This window comes from Parasteatoda tepidariorum, chromosome 5, assembly GCF_043381705.1.
Source record: "Parasteatoda tepidariorum isolate YZ-2023 chromosome 5, CAS_Ptep_4.0, whole genome shotgun sequence".
Taxonomy (NCBI): domain Eukaryota; kingdom Metazoa; phylum Arthropoda; class Arachnida; order Araneae; family Theridiidae; genus Parasteatoda; species Parasteatoda tepidariorum.
In genome coordinates this window covers 90,348,932-90,364,479 of record NC_092208.1, presented here as the reverse complement: position 1 = coordinate 90,364,479, position 15,548 = coordinate 90,348,932, and the positions used below count along the sequence as shown (strand labels likewise).

The following is a 15,548-nucleotide window of genomic DNA, read 5'->3' as shown; positions in this document are numbered from 1 at the left end:
GTCTAAACGGAGGAAGTGGCGTCACAAATGAGTGGTACGGCCATCTATAGGCTGGGTTCAGAGATAAGCTGTACTTTCAACATTGCAGTGCTTTCTTGTCAAACGAAAAGCGCACCCTCTTCACTTAATTCTCAAAAAAGAAAGATGGCTATTGATCTTGGTTTATCCTAGTGTAGTTAGACAATAACAACAACATATCTACAACTAATAGGGCCCCGGTAAAACTCTCTAAAGGTAAGAGGTTCGAATTCTCCTGTAGCCCTGTATGTAATTTGAGCTCTTCTTCTCAAATGTATGCTATCGATTCTTACATTATAAGTCGTTCGTTGAACACGCAAGGTCTTATAAGAATATTTATACCTTAGATATCTAATATAACAGTGGATAAAAGCTAGAAGTATATATATAATATTTCCTGTTATATAATACATATTATTCTATATTAGAGGTATACGTGTTATTTCCTATATTATTGCGTTATATTTTACCATAGTATATTTGATTATGACCTTACACAATCATTTCAACAATCTTCAAACAACCATACTTCATTTTATTGCTACTATCTCACCACTCAATGTTTTTTTAAAAAAATTTTGTATAAAAATGAGGGGTGTATGTTCATTAAAAAACGTCTTATTAACCATTGTCAATATTAAAACTATTCATCATAAATTAGCGAAAGTCATCACAAATATTCATTCGGGTTTTTGGTGAGCTTGAACGCACTCTTTTACACTGTGGAGCCTTTGTTGGTTCAGCGAGACAACTCAGTCTGCTTAATGTTTTTTCTTACCACTATTCATTGAAAAAATAAAAGTGAGTACCAAATAGTATTACTGTTACTTTTACAATTCCATTTTCATCAAACGGATTACTATCCGTCAAGATCTTTTCAGTAACGCTAATAGCGAAAATTATATATTTTATTCTTTTTATCACTTAAACTTTAGCATGGGATTCTTTAGTGAATTCGGAGCTTGAACTCTTTTCATTTTGTGTCACAGTCGGAGACCTCAGTGTCACAGCTAGCCCTCGACACACACATATTTTAACTTCAACTTTAACTCGATATCTGTGCGAGAATACTGCAACACTGAAACTGTCACTGGATATTGATCGTTGTTTGCTGTCTTTCGTTATTATAAAAGTCAGCTAATGCTACGTATTATCGCAGTTTAAAGCACAAGAACCAGTGATTTCCCCAACCCTTCCGATTACACATAAAAAACGCAAGATATCAACTAAAAAGAAAACGAAAAGCAAGCAAAATACAACTGCGGCAACTAAAAATGACGCCACCAGCAACAATGAAGACAAACAAATATTAAACGATAATAAACTAAGCGATTCATTGGAAACCGATGAAGAAAACGCTATGGAACTTGAAAAAGTTATTGATACGCTTCCATCAGCAGAAAGCGGCGAAGAAGAATTCAACAAAAACAAGAAACCTCGATTTGAAACTGATGACAAAAAACAACGAGAAGATGAAAGTGACTTCTTTCAAACTCCCAAGTTTAAAAAGCAACGCATTCCACCAATCCTCATCAAAGATCCTAATTTCAACTGGAAACAAATCAAAGAACTGCTTCAAAATAACAACTGTTCAGACTTTACGGGCAAAGTGTTTGGTGATCAAATCAACTTAAAAGTAGCAGATGACGATGCTCATAGAAAAATCACAAAAATCCTAGATGACAACAAGGTCGAATATCATACATTTCTTCTTCAACAGGACAAACCACTCAAAGTCGTGCTCAAAAGCATACCTGCCGAATACGATGCAAATGAAATTGAAAACGAACTCATCAAAGTGGGATTTGTCCCAACTAAAGTTACCCAAATGACAAAATTCACTGAAAAAGGCAGAATTAACTTGCCCTTATTTATAGTGACATTACCAAAGAATAATCACAACAAGGAGATTTACGACCTCACGAGACTTATGAATTTAATAATCACAGTAGACAACTACAAAGGGCGCGGTGGTGTGACACAGTGCCATAGATGTCAGAATTTTAACCACGTTCAACACTTATGCAGACATGCTCCTAAGTGCTTAAAGTGCGGTGAAGGGCACTTAACATATACCTGCCAAAAATCCAAAGATACTCCGGCCAAGTGTGCCAATTGTGGTGGTCCCCACCCTTCAAATTATAAACAATGCTCTAAATATCCTCAAGTTGAATCCAGACACAGTTACAGCTCCAATAACCAAAATAATGAAGTCTACCGAAATAGAACTGCTCCAACTGCAACATATGCCTCAACCCTTAAAGAAGCTAAGCTTCGGGATCTTCAAAATGCCCAGCAAGAAGACAGAAGTCTGGTTCAAGAAGCACACACAATCCTGAACGAACTTAAAAACTTTGTGGAAATTTTAAAAAACAATGAAGGATTCAACCTAATTCGCCAACTAAAAGCAACAGCGGAAGCCGTAAAATCAACCAAATCCTCAACAACTAATGAATAAAGCCACTTCTCGTAAAGCACCACTTCACATTATAAACTGGAATGCAAACGGAATTTTTAACAAAATACACGAACTTAAAGACTTTATTTCTGAGTATGACCCAGATATTATGATTATCACAGAGACTCATCTTAACAAACAGCATCACATAAAAGTTGCCAACTATACGACCTACAGGTGTGACAGGAATTTCAGAGGCGGGGGAGTTGCCCTCCTGGCGAAGAATAGCCTAATGACAACCGAATTTAACAAATCAAACCAAGCTGGATATGAACAAATCTCAATTTTTCTTAACTACGATAACAAAAACATCAAGATCACTGGAATTTACAATGCTCCAGGTAATACTCTCTCAGACGATGACATCAGACAACTTTTCCCAACAAACATGGAGACAATTGTAGCTGGAGATTTTAACTCGAAACACACAACATGGGGATGCAACAGAACCAACCGCAACGGACTACAGCTCAAGAATCTCGTGAATAAGCACGCACTCACTGTTATCGCGCCATTATGTCCCACATATCTACCAAACATGAGAAATCAAAGACCGGACATTCTTGATTTCGCTATTTCCAACTTGAATACACCCATAGCAGCTGACGTTATAAATGCATTATCTTCTGATCACCTTCCAGTCTACATCTCGATTGGGATATCCTTAACACAGGCGAGTAAGCAGATCACTAGAACCGACTGGAATCTTTTTCAAAATATTCTCACATTAAATAAACCAAACCTTGCAGCTCTAAAGAGTACCGAAGAAATTGATACACAAATTACAATTCTTCAGAATGATATAATAACGGCCTATAATAAATCAACTGTATCAAAAAAACTCGCTTCAAATTACCTTAAACTTCCATCCGAAATCAAGTTTTTAATCAAACAAAGAAACTGGTGCCGAAAGAAATACCAAAAAACTTCTGATCCAGACTACAGAGAAGAGATGATTAATCTTAACAAGCAAATACACAAGAAATGCCGTTATTACAGAAGAAGACAATGGGGAGACAAAATTGAATCGCTCAGTACGGAGGATAATTCTGTCTGGAGAATGATAAAATCACTTCAAGCCACACCTCAAGTGGATAAACCTTTACATAAAGATACCGGGTATGTCTTCACAGCTCAAGATAAAGCTGAAACTTTTGCTGACTCTCTAGAAAAACAATTTTCTCCAAACCCGGATTTCAATCTGAACAATCACAACATGGTTATCGAAGATGTTAAGCAATTCAACGTAATGCATTCATCTCCAGAGATAATTGAACCGACCAACACGGAAGAAGTTATAAACCACATCAAAAAACTAAAAATAAAAACAGCTCCTGGTTGTGATAATATCAAAAACAAGATGATCAAGCTACTACCAAAACAGTACATAAAACTAATAGTTCATATCTACAATGCTTGCTTTACCTTAAACTACTTCCCTGATGCCTGGAAGAACGCAAACGTCATACTTTTCCTTAAACCCAGCAAAGATCCTACTTTACCTGAAAGTTACAGACCCATCAGTCTTTTGTGCAACTTAGGAAAGCTCATGGAAAAAATTATCTACACAAGGATCAAGCCTCACCTTACTTCACTACCAGATGAGCAGTATGGCTTTCGGAAGCATCTTGACACAACCAAACAGCTCCTCAGAATTGTCGACTATATTGGACGTGGACTCCATAACAAACAGAGTTCAGCACTACTGATGCTAGATATTGCAAAGGCTTTCGACCGAGTTTGGCATCAGGGTCTCATCTTCAAGCTTATACAACTGAAATTCCCAACTGGTATCATTAAAATAATACAGGCCTACTTACATAATAGAACCTTTCAAGTTAACTTTAAAAATATGAAATCAACAAACAGGAAAATAACAGCAGGAGTACCTCAAGGAAGCATCCTTGGGCCCATACTATTCATATTATTTACCTACGACTTTCCCATCGACCGACAAGACTTTAACAGCATCACAGCACTTTTCGCAGATGATACAGGAATTGTCGTGAAGTCCAAAAATCCCAACATTGCCTTACAAAAACTCCAAGAAAAGATCACAGAAATAGAAACCTGGTGCCTAGACTGGAAGTTTAAAGTAAACGGCCAAAAATCGAAACTACTAATCATTCAACATAAAAGAAAAACGATCCTCCCTAAAAATCAAGTTGTACTCTTTAACGAAACGATACCCATAGTCAAAACAGCAAAATATCTTGGTCTGGTCATAAACAGCAAATTTAATTGGAAAGATCACGTCAAAACAGTCATCAACAAAGCACAAACAGCCTGCCACAGATTACAAATCCTTCTTCAGAACCCTAAAATGGAACTCAGACTTAAACGTTTACTTTACATCTCGATGATCCGTCCCATCCTGACTTATGCATCTCCAGCTTGGTGCAACATCTCTACATCACTCCTTAAAAAACTCAAAATATGCCAGAACAAAATCCTCAGGAAAATAACAAAAGCAAGATGGTTTATCCGCAATAAAAACATACATAGCGACCTCAACATAGATTTTTTAGATCATCACATTGCAAAGCAAAACTTCAGATTTTTTGAAAAGACCATATATTGTGACACCGCAGGATTCAACGAAATTTTTACGTTCGAAAACTTAAGAGAAGACATAAACCTCAGGCCGATTGCAGCTCATTTTTGTAGTGACATAATTTTAACTAAAATACAAAATATTTGATTTCCTTTTATTCCAATTACCAGAAAGAACCACCTTAAAGATTAAATACAAGATGAATGGGAAAAAGGCCGCTAACGGCCCCAGGCGCCCAGTTATATTACGATGATGATGATGATGATTATCGCAGTTTAAGAATTCTACTTGTAGCTGTATTGAGTGGACGGGCAAGAGTGTTAAAAATGGAAGCGTAAGAATCAGTATTATTATTTCAATTCTTCTTGAATTATCTGAATTTTTATTAATGTATGTACTTGCTGTTGTTTTCAAGCTATTGGCTTTATATTTATGAGAAATTTTAATAGATTTTAAATATAAATACTTTTTCCCTTCAGAAATTTAAAAATTCTATTTTCTCTTTAATAATTTATGTAACTGTTGAGACTTTTTTATTTTGAAGCCTTTATTTTCAGTACTTGGACATCATTTTTGTTCTAATTTTTTTTTAATCGTTCATAACTCAATAAAAACTCGTAATTCATATAAAAAGCTTTTTAGCGCAATTTTTTTGTTGAGATAATTTTGAAGTGGATCTTTTTGAAAAGTTTTAAAGTTTAATTCTAATTTATGGTAAGTGGTTTTCAAGTTACTTGTGATCTCAATTTCTATTATTGAAACTTGATTCATTGAGGTACAATTGCAGTTGGGCTATCAAAAATAATCTAAATTTGAATTTGATTAATTTTTTAAAAGATCTGCTTGTTTCTTGCGTTTTTTTAAGTCGTTGAAATGATTTTTAGTGCTGATTGAATACTCAGCTTAATGTAATAGTTACAAATCATAATTGTTTTTTGTATAAAGATTTTAACAACTCAACAATTTTTTAAGACTAATAATTCGTTCGATTATTTAAGAATAGAGTAATTCAAAATCAACATGACAATTGGATTTAACAGATAACATTAGGTTTAGCAAATTTGTTCAATACTTCAGCCGGTTAGAACCTTTTATTAGTGAATAGAAACCGGGGGGTGACCTCAATCATGATATTCTTAAACCAATCCTCTCGTCCATGCTCAAGTAAGTTGAAAGTAAAGAACATAAATGAAGATTAAGAGTTTCTTCCTTGCGAACAACATTTTGCATTATGATCGTAATCTACGTCGTCATTTTGTGGTGTCAAACAGTTTGCAGTAATTTGCTGTTTGCGTTTAGACTGTGCATCTGTGCACTGTTAAAAAGCCAGGTAACACTGACTTAAGCATAGCTGAGTAGTTGCAGTTATTTGGAATCTAGTATAGTTTGAAATTGCTAAAAGAATAAATTAGACTGCTTCAGTCTGTTTCCGCAAACTTTTTAGTCTTAAATATTTCAATTTTTTTTTCTACAATGGAGATTTTGGTTTTAGGCATATTTGAAACATGCCGAAGTACGAGTTGTAAGCTTCATACTATTTATTTATTAAGAGGATTTTAATGAATGCGGATTTCAATTATTCAGGGAAACAATAGTCAACCTAAATGTTGTAACAGCGGTTATTGCTTGGGGAAAATTTCATAAGAGTGCCGGTGTACAAATGCACCTTACCACTTTGCCCCTCTCATTTTTAGTTGCTTTGTAATTCAAAAAATGACTTAATAAAGTAAATTGGAACAAATTATAAAAAGAGACTATTAAGTGCTTATGTAATCAATCGAGTGTTTGCCTTACAGAAACTCGTATATATAACCTTACACCTAATATGTGAGAGAGGCCAGTTTGGTTCTTCGGGTAGTTTGGTAGGTATTCCTTATCCCTAGATAGTTTTCGGTATTATATACCCTTTGGTGTATATAAGGTACCCCAGTTTCATTCAACAAGATTATTTCATATCTATAATTCTTATTTGTAGAGATAGCAACTAAATTATCTTAACCAATGTATGAGTATAGTTGTAAAAAAGTGTTCCGTTTAAATGTTTTAACTAAATCTAGTAAAATAAACTAAATATAGTCTTTTAAAAATAAAATCTAATAAGCCTGCATGCTATGCTCTTTAACTAAATCTAGTAAAATACCATAAAAATTTCACAATTAAGTATAATGTATTTATAATATATTCTAAGATTATAAGAATTAAGATTATATTTTCCTTGCTTGATTGTTCTACACTATCTGTGAAGGTGGAGACTGGGCTCCCGCTATCTTTCTAGGTATACAATAACGTTTTGTTTCTAATGTTAATTGATTCTTCATTCTAATGTGTTAATGTTAAACCTTTAGCTAATAATACGATGATCGCTTAAATTTGACTGCTTCACCTAATGCTTTTATTCTATATTTATTTTAGTTGCTCTTAATAAAAATCTCGTTTAGAATATCCTGAATCATTTTACTTTATGTATTGAAACTTATGGAGAATCTTGATGATTCTTTGTGCTCGTGATTTTAAATGTGATCAACTTCTGTAGATCTAAGGCAGTCTCCATAAGCTTCGAATATGTTGATTCAACTGGTGAAGTAAAGGATAAGAAGAATCCTATAATTTTTCTACATGCTATGCTCTGCTCCAAGAAAATATTGGGTGATATTCCTCTGACTGTGGCCAATAACACAGGAAGACGAGTAAGTAACAAATTTTAGATGTTTGCAGTCTTCGCTGCTATTTAGATCTATAAAAGTATTGCATGAAAGATCAAATTAATGATTTGAGAACCAGCTACTCGCTATAAATGAATAAATTTTAATAAACCAAACGAACAGATAGCAAAAAATAACATGCATATTAATGAAAAATTTCTAACTAATAAAAAATAAACTAATGTAGTGTGCTTTGAACCGTAAATATCAGATATTTGCTTATTAATCGAGAATTATAACAGCCAAATGCTTAACCATGCGTGATATCGGTAGCAAAGCAAATTTCGATTAGTTTCAATTTGAATATTAGTACATTGTCTTGTTTCAAAATTTATAAGTTTTTTTGAAGATCTAATTCCAACTTATAGAGAACGTTGTTACTAAAGTAACGCAAGTAATTGATCTGAATATAAAGTTTTATCGCAAATATTGTCTAAATCAGTGTGTAAATTATGTTCTCAACGCTAAAGCTTACGTTGTACTAATTTCTGATTATGGTTTAATATCAGATTAACAGTTTAGTGTCTAAACCTTCAGTTTAGCGTCGGTTTTATTACTTAGCAGAGTAAAAAAATTTTAAGATTGCTTTAATAGGTTGTTTATCTTTATGAATCTATAATTATAAAAGTTGCTAGATATTTTTACTTTCTATAATTATTAACTATACGCTGTAATCACAAATGGTAGTTCAGATTAGGATTGTTCACAAACTTTGCTGTTTACATAGACACTTAATAGCTGAAAAATTTCCTTAAATCAATTGGTTACGAAAACAATATTTTTGGGCCTTTGAATGCTAAATAGCAATCATACTAAATAGTCCAAAGGAACTATTTATTCGTCAAAGATTTGAAGTACAGCTACACCAGTAGCCGTTTAGGTGCGTAGATCACTAATTTTAAGTTAAAATTACTTTACTTTTGTAATTTCCCTGAATTTGTAATTTTCCTAAACTCACAAAGTAAATTCAGTCTAAGCAAATTTTTCTGGTCTTTAAAGTTCAGTTTTTAAATAATTTTTTGAGCTTCATAATTTGTAAATTATAGCGTTAGTTCTTCAAAATACTATTTGATAAAATGCATTATAAGACCTGCTTTAATGAAGACTAAAGACTGTATCAAAATAAAATTGAAAAAACCATTCTGTGAATGAAGCTTTACATATTAAAAGTCCTAGTTGATATCCCTTAAAAATCCAAGTTTTGCATTTAATATTTTAATGAATGTATTTTCTGAAATTAATCAACCTCAACCGTTTTAGATTCTTAGATACAGTTTCTGGAAATGCTTCTAAATGTATAACTATTAAAATGCATCATATTCTGTTAATGGAAGGTTCCGTTAACAAAATACAAATTGGGTTTTTCATTTATCTCTTGTTTAAGAGCAGAAATATTAAATTTATAATTTTACTATTTATTTGACTGTTATTTTTTTACTATAATTAAATGAGGATTGCAGTTTTAGAATGCGGGATTTTATATCAAAGCACATTACTTTTAAAACTTGTTATTTCCCCATTTTCGCTAATAATTCAGAAAGCAGATAAATTTCTGCAGAGATACTGCTTGATCATAATTAATGTTCTGCCTTTCAGGTTTATACTTATGATGCCAGGAATCACGATGAGACAACACATGCCGACGAGTCTAACTTTAGTTTCAGCTTTAATGTTGACGACCTTTTTCTAATGATGGATCAAATTAAAACTGAAATGCCAGAACATCCAAAACAATTAATTTTAGTAGGTCACGATATGGGTGGAATAACTACCATTAGAGCTGCTCTGAAAAAGGTATATTTAATTTTTATAGTATATAATTTATATTAGACAACAAGTGGCTAATATTAACTTTTTGATCAGTCTTACACGAGCGTGCATTAATTAGGTTTAAAAGAAGAATTTATTAAATCTTAACTTTTTATTATATTTCCCGTTGCATTATTGGCAGATAATTCCTAATTAGCCATTTAATCATTCGGTCTGAATTGTTGCAAAAGTCTGATTTTAAAATGTTTAAATTTCTTATTTTGAATATTTAATGCAGTTTAAACATGGCCCAGTGATCTAGATTCTATTTGCAAGAATCTTTCAGGCAAGTGTGTTCAAAGCTTTGCCCTATCACTTTTTCGAACTAAGATTTGCATTTGAATATTTATATATGCGTTGCCCATTAAACAGCAGCCAACCTGGTTTTGATCCAGTGGGTATTTTAATAACATTTAAACTTGTTCTTTCCCATTATGAATGCCATATTTAACATACTGTAGCATATACTAGTCTCTTCTCATTGCGAAAATACTTATCCTGGTATTTGCCGGAAGTAAAATAGTCCATCTAGAATATCTGAAGCCTTTTAAAGTGTCTAGTTTAAAAAGTGCTTATATTTTAGAATGAGTAAATTCTAATTTTATTTAAAAACTTCCTTGAATGAATAAATTCAAATTGCCATTTTGTTAAACCGAGATTTATAGAATCACTAGGTTAAAAACCATAAAATTTAGCTTTTAACAAGAGTCTTAAATACTTGCACACTAATGCTACTTTTAAGTATTTTAGTTTCTAAGTATAAAAGAATTGTATGGATTATCAATAATATTAAAATTTAGGAAACAGCAATTTATATAAATTTATTCAAACTATAGAAACTCGATCTACTTTGACTTCCAGGCATTTATCACTAAACCTCTCGGTGAGTGATACAAGTAGCGTGGTCTGTTACACTGATGTGAGCAATGGTCTGAGAGGTTGGGATTGTAATTTTTTATAAAAATGAAACTTTTATTTTAACAAATCCATGCAACCATGCAGGATATTTTAGCAAATAAATTACTTCTATCATAGTCATACGTGATAAAAGCTTCGTTTATTAGTTAGTTCCTTTCAAAATAAACTATTCCCCAAGTATTTCAGAATTAAGGAAACTGATTAATCGTGCCTCTCAAATTTAATAAGCAAATTAGCAAACTGTGTTCAAAAGCATCAGTGTATGCAAATTAATACTATGTTGTTCTCTATAATCTCTGTATATCCGTTGCTTTGTTTATTCAGCTTAACGTTACACTTTTGGTGCGCAAAACCTCACTTAACTTGATTTAAACTTCATATTATATGGGTATGTAGAAAATGTACAGAATTTTTAAACTTGTTGGAAAAGCTCCATACTAGCAGCTATATCGGCCACAGGAATAAAATTTAAATTGATATGATGAAAGGGTTATACTTATGAACTGGAATTTTTTGAATTATAATTTATTGCAAATTTAACTACTTTTACGCGTAAAATATTAAATATCCGTTGTAGACTATTTCCCTCAAAGACTCACTTTTATAAGCTCGCGCTCGAGTAGATGCCCAAAATATCAGATTATGAGTTGCATGATATAGAACTTAATATTTATAGTGAAATTTTTAATAATTAAATAAACTTAATTGATATCGATTAGGATAATTTCCTTTTTGATTTTTTATTGGTTTAAACAGTTCCTCAAAGAATAATTATTTCTCTTTCATAGTTTACAGAATCTGTACTTGGGTTAAACGCGTTTTAAACATTTAGATTACCTGAATTTGAAAAATCTTCACTTTTAATAAGACTTCAAATGTTAGAATGTATATTTCGAAAGCATATCAATTTGTCAAATATCGATATTTTGGGGTAAAAAACAATGAGATAGAGCTGTTTGAAACCGGGCTGTTCTAGATATTTAAAAATTTTTATCAATGATCTTCAAAGTCTGAGCACGATCGTTAAGTTAAAAGTGCGACAACTTGATAAAACGAGTTCATTTTCACCAGATGTATTGGATCAAACTTTATTCCACATCAAGTTAAGTGAAGTTTCATTTTTAAAAGCATTAAACGTAGAAAATTTCCTAAAATAAATTTGGAACAAGCTAATAAAGCATTTTAAGGTATTTAAAATCTAAATGTAGTAATGCTAAACTTTGTTTCTTTTTAGCCTGCTAAATTTGAGATGGTATTTATTGTAGAAATGTATGCAAAGCCAGTATCTAACGAACTCATTAGTTTCGAGTTCGTGACTACGTGGACAAATTGCAACCAAGAACTTCTTGAAGGTACCCCAAAAGAGGATGTCACAAAATTGAGTGTGGAGAGTCTATATGGAAAACTGGAACAGTGGATGGTAGGTTTAATTCTATACTTTTAATTTTTTCTGCACAAAGGGAGAAATTAATTGGTGAAACCATAGACTACATTTTATTTAGGAAATATGTTAAACTTTAGCAATCAACGTTATTTTTTTGCATATGGTTTGCTTTTTAGGGAATTAAAATCTCTAATTTTTTCTGAATTTATTTACTTGATTAGACCTTTAAAAGTGTCCAAAATGTCGTGAACATATCAGATTATAATAAAATGAGAACGCATTAATATTTACTTTTAAATTGTTAAACGCACGTTAACTATTTGCTTATTTTATTTCAAATTCTATTAACATTCTTTTTTCAAAGTGCTGGAACACAGTTTTAAGCTGTTTCTTGTAAAGTAACTTCAACTTCAGAAAAATTTCAAATCTGGTTTTTAGTTCTCAAAACCTGAATTTAGGCATAAACTATTGAACACTGCAATAAATTTTCAATTGCTAGTTGAAAACTTTACTATAAAGCAGACAACAATGCAAATAAAAATATTTAACAAAAGACTAAAAATATTCAAATTGTCTATTAAAATTCTTGGTTATTTTATTAGTTTAGAGTAAAAATACGAAAATTGATCGTAGAATCAGAATCGTAGCATAAAATTGATCGTAGCAATTTTTATTAAAAGGAATTCCATTTAACTGCTTAACATTTTGTTCTGAAAGAGTGCTTTTGAGCAACTGTTTTTAGATTTCTGTTTCAGAGAGATACTTTGGTAAGGTACTCGTATGCAGCTTTTGATCTTTTTTACCTCCTCTTTTAGTCCAAATCTGTTTGCAGTGAATGATTTTCTTCATTTTTAGTTTTGTTTTGGAATTATTTATTTACAGAAAGAGGATAATGAGAAGGCATCTTACCTGACAGGAAAGTTTGAATACAAGGGATCGGAAAAGTCTTGGGACGCATGCTACAGCACAAATGCTCTTGTTAAAGCTCTTAAGGACCTTGAGAAGCACCAAGAAGACTACCAGGGAGTGTATGAGGGACCTACTTATTTCCTTTATGGCACCAAATCTCACTATGGAGTGTAAGTTTGATAGTTTTATAATTTGTTTATTCCAAATATGAAATTTGTTTTGAAAGTTGTGCAGAAACAGAATTTAAGGGAGCATAATCATGGTTTTAATTCTATAAAAATATAGCTAGAATTTATATTATACAAATAGTCTAGCTAAATGTCTGCATGCTTTAATGCAGACTAGTAGTTTATCTAAGAGTTTGTTTTATGCTGAAGCAAGCTATTCAAAAGGCTATGAAAGTATAAAACTCAAAGCAAAAACTCATCAGTTTGAGTTTTTTTGAAATGTTATTAGTAAGGAGAAACAGTAAGCCTTTGTCTTTAAAATAATAAAATTAATTTCAAATGCGTAGGAAAGATAAGAGAAATTTTAAATTCTATTCTATGTTTAAATCTACTAATAATTTGTTTTCATATATTTAATGACAAAAACGAGCATGTCTTTAAGACTTGAGCTCTACAGTAATCCTGAATAACTAATTTTAAGTCCTGTGATAATGTATTTTGTAAATGATTAAAGAAGACTTATAACTATTTTTTATTATAGAAATGATGCTAAGGATTCCATGAAGAAACACTTTCCAAAAGCTAAATTGGTACCATTTGAGAAATGGTCACACGTTTTTGTTACTGACAAGCCTGCTGAACTGGCTAAGGTGGTCGTAGAGAAAATCAACGCAGCCTAAAAGTTTAAAATTTAAGTAGTTCTATGTAACTGTGTGGTTTTACGTTTGTTCACTAAGCAAAGCTGCAATGTATTGTATAAATTGATTAAAGTATATTCTTTTAAAATTTTGATGCTTTTTAGTTTAAATGTTCAGAATAATATGAGGATCATATGTGAATAATCGCATATGTTTGCTGCAATTAACTAAATCTGCGTAATACTGTTTTTATTTTAGCTTGTGTCAATTCACACGCTCTAGTACTAACATGAAAACTTTTTAATACTTTTTGAATTTTTGTCTTAATTAAATGTTAATCGCCACTCTAAACTAGCACCGAAAATCTTTCATCCAGCTCTCTTATGCGGAGAGCGATTTTTGTTAATAAGCAAATATTTTTACATAACTTAAGCTAAGAAAATTAAGCATAATATTATCTTGTTGCATCGTAATCATAAGAGGGAATCATGAAATAGGTGTACTTTCTGCAAGAATAATAGTTACTTGTTACATTATGCTATTAAGCTATTTGATTTATGAACAAGGTTATAGTTCGTTAACCAGGAGTTGACACAAGGTCCCGCCTTCATCACGTGGTATCCGACAATACTATTTCGCCATTTTTGGGAGAAGGAGGTAAACAATCCTGAGCAAGAGTGCTATTTTGCGATTGTATGACAAAAATGTATTTCCCAATTTTCATGTGCAGTTATTAACATTAAATATTTCATAAATTTTAAATTAATAGTTTGTCCTTTTTGAGAAGTTTTGCTGCAATATATTTAGTTAGAGTAACGAAAGATATAATAGCAAATGATAAAGCGACTGAAAAAGAATTCACTGTTTGCGTTTAGCACACATTAAAGGTTGTCTCGATTTTAAGCACGGAGACGTTTCTAGTCTTACTCCTGAATGAACTCTTCGCCCGAAGGCGTGGAACCTGGTGCTAACTCCCAACTTTCTGGGTTTCTGATTATTGTTCAACTCTGTAGCCTTGTAATTTTGAACCCAATCCAGAGGACTAGGGAACTCCTTGATCAAGTATTGAGCAAAATGTTTGCTTCGAGGAGGAATTTTGGATGGAACTAACCCGCATTTACGTTACATGGAGAAGAATTGGGAAGGGGGCTCCAACCCTTGATCCCTCTACCACGGCGTTTTTACCTCAGCACAGTTGTCTGTGCAAGCAGGATGAGGAATTCGTATTGACCAGCCATTACTGGAATTCAAACCCAGTTCACTTCTTTAAAAGGTGAACGCCCTATCCCCTGATCAATCACGGCTCTAACATAATTGTAAAGATTAGAAGAGTTTTTTATTTTATTGACTAATTTCGCTTCTTTTAAACCATGAATGTCCGTATTTTTAACTTGTCTAGTTTATCTTTAAGAGTTTAAGCGAATGCGTTAGTGAAATATTTTTAAATTGAGAATCCTAAATATTTTAGCAGCTTTATTTTTGTTTCCTGCAAGACACTTGAGGCATCGTCTCTTTAAGAATAGAAACCTTAATATTTTTGTTGCTTTATAAAAGTGTTTCGATAGAAGACAATAAAAAAAGTAAAGTTAAAAAATTTTCCATTTATTTATTTTGTTTTGCCCTTGAGGTAAAAAATCACATCGTTAAAATTGTTCAGGTAGGATATGGTTTTCATTTATACCTGAAAGTACTTTTCTGGCCATATTGTGAGTGAAGCCAAATAATGCTTTATTTTGGTTAAGTCGTAGCACTTTAAAACTAAGTTATCAAAGTATTTATTCAAAATTAAATTGCTTACAACATAACACACAAGTGTTCAAAAATTAAATTGAAACTCACGTGAAGTTAGCTTTTAAAGACTGAGGAGTAAAATTGCAGGTTGTCCAGGGAGCCGAAGGCACAATTACTGACAGAAGCATAATCATCTGTTGTAAAAGAAAAAATTAGGTTATACAATTCAATAACAGTTTTGACTAGGCAAAGAATAGAAT

General features: G+C 32.1%; 1 protein-coding gene across 4 annotated transcripts; it reads left to right on the top strand.

Annotated features, from left to right (window-relative positions):
- Positions 1 to 65: 65 nt before the first annotated feature.
- LOC107448417 (sn-1-specific diacylglycerol lipase ABHD11-like) lies at positions 66 to 13,684 on the top strand. 4 transcript variants are annotated; one of them, XM_043049168.2, is made up of 6 exons: positions 66 to 234; positions 7,564 to 7,717; positions 9,329 to 9,526; positions 11,694 to 11,879; positions 12,726 to 12,922; positions 13,461 to 13,684. In XM_043049168.2, the coding sequence occupies exons 2-6, from the start codon at positions 7,652 to 7,654 to the stop codon at positions 13,597 to 13,599; spliced, it is 786 nt and encodes a 261-aa protein (XP_042905102.1). In that variant the 5' UTR covers positions 66 to 234; positions 7,564 to 7,651; the 3' UTR covers positions 13,600 to 13,684. The 4 variants fall into 4 exon arrangements, with proteins under 4 accessions (XP_042905102.1, XP_015919086.2, XP_071036867.1 ...); XM_016063600.3 differs by lacking the exon at positions 66 to 234 and adding an exon at positions 5,234 to 5,364; XM_071180766.1 differs by lacking the exon at positions 66 to 234 and adding an exon at positions 5,614 to 5,744.
- The last annotated feature ends 1,864 nt before the right edge of the window (positions 13,685 to 15,548 follow it).